This window comes from Corvus brachyrhynchos, unplaced genomic scaffold, assembly GCF_000691975.1.
Source record: "Corvus brachyrhynchos isolate BGI_N302 unplaced genomic scaffold, ASM69197v1 scaffold59, whole genome shotgun sequence".
In the NCBI taxonomy this organism is placed as follows: Eukaryota; Metazoa; Chordata; class Aves; order Passeriformes; family Corvidae; genus Corvus; species Corvus brachyrhynchos.
Window position 1 is genome coordinate 5,866,653 of NW_008246054.1, and position 5,248 is coordinate 5,871,900.

General features: G+C 43.5%; 1 protein-coding gene across 6 annotated transcripts in view; it reads right to left on the reverse strand.

Annotated features, from left to right (window-relative positions):
• Positions 1–5,248, reverse strand: part of ODF2 (outer dense fiber of sperm tails 2) — an 18,503-nt gene extending 13,255 nt beyond the window's left edge. For 2 of the 6 annotated variants that reach the window (XR_001865657.1, XM_017745643.1), the window contains exons 1-5: positions 5,236–5,248; positions 4,282–4,360; positions 3,440–3,593; positions 2,140–2,256; positions 1,351–1,524 (exon numbers count right to left, since the gene is read on the reverse strand). Coding sequence is in view for 5 of the 6 variants with exons in the window: in XM_017745643.1 (XP_017601132.1) it covers positions 1,351–1,524; positions 2,140–2,256; positions 3,440–3,547 (399 nt within the window). In the remaining variant the exon portion in view is untranslated. Of the gene's footprint in view, positions 1–1,350; positions 1,525–2,139; positions 2,257–3,439; positions 3,609–4,281; positions 4,361–4,869; positions 5,135–5,235 lie in introns of those variants that run through there. The other 4 variants (XM_008642357.2, XM_017745644.1, XM_017745645.1 and 1 more) reach the window with 4 other exon arrangements.

Genomic DNA, 5,248 nt, shown 5'->3' on the forward strand with positions numbered 1-5,248 from the left:
GAGCCAGCAGTGTGCCCTGGTGGCCAAGAAGGCCAATGGCATCCTGGCCTGTATCAGGAATAGTGTGGCCAGCAGGACCAGGGAGGTCATTCTTCCCCTGTATTCGGCACTGGTGAGGCCACACCTCAAGTGCTGTGTCCAGTTCTGGGCCCCTCAGCTCAAGAAGGACGTGGAGATGCTCAAACTCGTCCAGAGGAGGGCAACAAGGCTGGTGAGGGGCTTGGAACACAAGCCCTGTGAGGAACAGCTGAGGGAGCTGGAGAAAAGGAGACTCAGGAGTGACCTTATCACTCTCTACAACTCCCTGAAAGGTGGCTGTAGCCAGGTGGGGGTCGGTCTCTTCTCCCAGGCAGCAGTGACAGGACAAGAGGACACAGTCTTAAGCTGCGCCAGGGGAAGTTTAGGTCAGACATCAGAAAGAAATTCTTCACTGGAAGAGTGATTGGGCACTGGAATAGTCTGCCCAGGGAGGTGGTGGAGTCACCGTCCCTGAACGTCCCGTGTTTAAAAAAAGCCTGGACGTGGCACTCATTGCCATGGTTTAGTTGATGAGGAGGTGTTAGGTTAGGTCATAGGTCGGACTAGATGATCTCAAAGGTCTTTTGCAACCTAGTTCATTCTGTGATTCTGTGATTCTTAATGATTCTGTGGTTCTAAAATTGATTTTTGTTTTACAACCATGCAAGTAACTCCATTAAATTTTGTAGCATAAATAAAATGGAAAATGCTTGCTGTAAGTATCTACTTGAATCAAATCCTATTCTTGTTCATTGATTTGACATCCATATAAGTTTAGAGTAAAATAATAATACAAGATTTGCTACTCTGAGTGTTAACTCCAAGTTAAAAATGCAGTTTGGCCCCACCATGCCGCATGTTATGAGACCTGGGAGTATCTCCCACCTATTTTTAAAGTGGTGTCAAGTACATAAGAGCCTATTTATCTGGAAAACACATCACTGGGTTGCACATTTCTGAAACAGAATCAGAAGAAACAACCTCATTGAATAAGGGGATTTTTTGACAATAAAACATCAATTGTATTTTTACCTTTCTGGAGTCATCAGTTTTCAGATTTTGGGCTTGGGCAAGAGAGATTATTTGGAAATTAAAGCACAGCAATACCTTATTAAATTAATAATGTTTTGAAATGTTTCATAGTGTGGCTTAGTGAATTTCTTACTAGGATAGTTCAGCTATTCTAAACAATTCAGATTGATTTTTGATATTCAAGCAAGCTGCCAACAGCCTGAGTAGCCTTCCATTGCACCAAGACCTGCCTCCAGCCTCCTCTTGTCAAAGAACCAGCTACAAAGCCCCAGTCAACAGGTCTTTCCACTGTCTCCTCACCTCTTTCTTCAGTGTTCCCACCATATTCATCAGGCTATCTATCTTCTTTTCATATTTGTTAATTTTGGAGCAAGCGGCATCGTCGTCATCCGTGGAGAGGTCACTGAGGCGCAGCACTGACTGCACCCTTTCACACTCAGGATTAGGTGTAAGTTCAAGGCGTTCAGTTGATTCCTGCCAGAGAATAAAGGGTATAATTTTTTTAGTATAACATTATAAATAGCATTCTAAAGCTAATGTTGCCAAAACCCAGAGACTGGGCCCATCACTGCAGCAAGGCTAGCAAAGAAAAAAACATTTACAAACAGCTCTTCTGTTTCCATCTGGGAAAGGTCAAGAATGCAGATAGAGTAAAACAGAAAAAGAAGAAAAACTAATCAAAGCTCAAATCCTCATCTAAGAAGTGCCACGAATACAACAGGCAAAACTATCAACCCATGAGAAAGAAAATATGACACAATGCTGCACAAACGCTCTGTGCTTCGGAAGAGACTGAGACCAGCAGTCCCTCGCTGAGCCTCCAGATGAGATCTTGAAAGGCACTAGTAAAATTACAATAAACAAACACGTGTCTGGCTTCTAGAGACAGAAAGGCATGGCCACAGGCTGTTTATGAATTCCCAGTTTTTCTATATTAAAAAGTGAGAAAGATTTATAGAAGACACTTCAAATAGATGGTAGGTAACAGTAGCCTTCTTTCAGATCTGCCCAACTCTCTCACTATACTACTGCTCTCTTCAACCTTGGCTAAACGTCAAAGTTTGTTTTAAAGAGCAAAACCAGCTGTACCTCCCATTTCAAGGTGGTATCACGGGTACGTGTTTTGCCTGGGGGCATCCAAGGGGCCTTAGTTTTCACCCGCACAGCTCGCACACCATCCCCTTTTGATTTCTGTTTCTGCTTTTGCTAAAGAAAGAGAAAATAAAATAAATTACAGACTCTTAAAGAACCATTCGCAATTTTTAGTGCTGCAAAACCAAAAGATCATTCATATGGAGCTATCAGTAGTGTTTCACAGGATGCATCAGGTAAGATGAGGTAGCAGCCACCAGAGGAAGCTGACACCAGCCAGAAGGAAAGGTTATTGCACACTAAGCTGACAGGATGGCTGGATGTAGGACACGACAGATCCCTGGGAGATCCCTTCTCCATCCCAGATTCACCTCACAAAAGACCAGCTATACCATTTGACACCGTGATTGATTTTGGGAAGCCCCTGAAGTATTTTCCCTACTCTGTAGTCAACTAAAAGATCTGTATTTATTTGTATTGAACTTGAGCTGCTCTAACTGGAGGAGAGTTAAAAGGGTTTTTGCACAATTCTAACCTTAGAGAAAAATCAGATGCTGTAAACATTCTCTACTGACATTTAATTAATAGGACTCATTATTTTCACTGTCATTCCATCCCATTATGAAATTTGCCATTAGCAACAAACACAGAATTAACAGAAGACTTAGAACAGGATGTCTGCAGATAAGGAAGAATGAGATAGCAACTTCCATCAACTTCTTAGAACAACTTTCCATAAATATCCAGCAACAAAAGAGAATATGGGATAGCTAGAACCTCAGCTTCAGTATTGCCTTGTGCCTCCTGTGGATAAGCCTGGGAAGAGATCTTTGCTGCAGAGCTCAGTGGACAGAGAATGTCCTTAAGTCCAGAAGATGGTTTGAATCAAGATTCTTTTTCAAAGCACATTTATTTTAATACAATCAAGATGCTACTTGAAATGCTTAAGTACTACCTCTCCTCAAATCTTTCCTCCAAAAACAGATACGAAGCCAAATAGAAAACATTATCAGGACACAGATCCAGGAAATAAAAGGCAAAAAAATCCTCCAAATGATATCACATTGGAAGCAACATTCCTCACATGAACATGAAAAGCAATTCTGTATCATACCAAAATCATCTTTCAACAAATCAACACAGCAAATGGGTCACTGCAAATTCACCACTGAATATGAAATGAAGTCTCACAGTTCTAACACAATAGTAAAACAGACCTGGAAGATTTTCTGATGCTTCTAGGGCCATTCACCTTCCTTTTTGCAGACCTTACAACCAACCAGGTACACACTCCTACCTGGCATTTTGCAGGTGTGGTTTTCTGCCCCTTTTTAATATGGACATGGACAGGGGTGTTTTCATCCACATGGACGTGCAAAGGGGGAGACGAGGATCGGTTCTTCATGGCTCTTCTCCCACAAATGGGAAAGGGAAATACAATGAAGGGAAACCTGTGAATAAGGAAACTGGAAATAACAACATTTCCCTTTGTGTCAGAGAGGAACAGTGGCCAGCCTTGGTTAACATTTGAGCTTTCTATCAGTAGCATCTGCCATTTTGAACTGCACACTATTCTTCTGTAAAGCCAGGACTAACACAAACAATTCCTCTGCTTCCAGTATTTTCTGCTTCTAACCTAGTTATTGAAGATCAAACACAGCTGGATTGATAGCAGGTGTCTGTAAGAGTCATTGAAGTTCAAAGTCTTAAAGCAAGTGAGCAAATCAAGGGTTCCTATAACCAACAAAATCTGATTAGAAAGAAATTTGAAGCAGGAAGAAGAGGAGAATTAATTTAACAGTTAAGAAAAACCATCAGGAAATCATCAGACCACTCCATCCTAGAACCCTGAAACTGTATGCTCCTTCATACGTGCTTAACTTTAAGTGTCTTTTTTAAACAAAAATCCTTAAAAGCCATTGCATCGCAGCATTTCTTTACTCTCCACAGAAACACATAACCATAACCTGACACAACACTGAAAAGCCTAGAGACACAAGGTTCAAGTCATCATCTTGGAGCTTGATGCCTCAGTTGATGTAATGGTATAATGCAATTGCAAATCTTACACAAGGCCACCAGCAGCACTAATCTGATTCTGACAGAAAGGATATTGTCAGCCTAGGTAAAGTTACTTACAGTTACTTTCAAGCTTTTGAGTTTTCTGGACACTGTGTTGGGTGAAGAGGTAGTTTCTTCGTTGACGGATGAAATACACCTGATACAGAAATAACAAAATGATTACGAGGAAAAGGTGCCAATTTCTGAACATTCTCTTCCTTTTGATTTAAGGAAATACAAAGATTCAAACACATCAAGTGCACGAACCCAAACAACACAAGTTGGCGTGCCCTGGCTTCCACTGTAAAGCATAGGATGAGGGAAGGACAGAGACTGCAATTCCTAACATACTGACAATGGAAATTGTTTTGAACAGTAGAAATGTTTGGCACTATTCACTTAAAAAATTTCAAATTCTAACTGCAATTTTTAAGGAACACAGCAGTACTTCCTTTAATTCAGGAAGAGGAAGGCACAGCTTTCTGAAGGAACAGGATTCCCCAGCTTGCAGCTATGAACAACTCCAAACACTGCTGGGTGTTTTAATCATCTTTTTTTCCAAGGAAGGGCTAAACTCTCCCCAGGCCCAGCACTGACAGAGCTTTTGAATCACCACGAGTGAAAATCAAACGCTGTCACCGCGCCTCCCTTAGCAACAAGGCTCACTCGTAAGTTTTAATTCCTCCTGCAATCTCTGGAGGTTTTCCATGGAATCAGCGGCCACCTCAGGCTGGCAGAGACGCGGTCTGGGGGCTCTGAGGGCACTGCAGGCCTTCACCCAGCGGGCCGGGCAGCTCCCAACGCCCGCCCGCACCGCGCCGTTACCCCGAGCCCGACGGCTCCCGCTGGCCTCCCAGCAGGAAGGACCCCGAAAGGCAGGCAGGAAGAAGTAATTCCCAGGGCTCGGACACCCGTGCGGCGAGGGAACACCCTAGAGGGCGAGGGGACGCCCACACGGTGAGGGGACACCCCGCAGAGCGAAGCGCCCCTCCCCGCACCCCGCCCTGCCCTCCCCGGGCCCGGCGCTCTCACCAGGTGGCTCCGC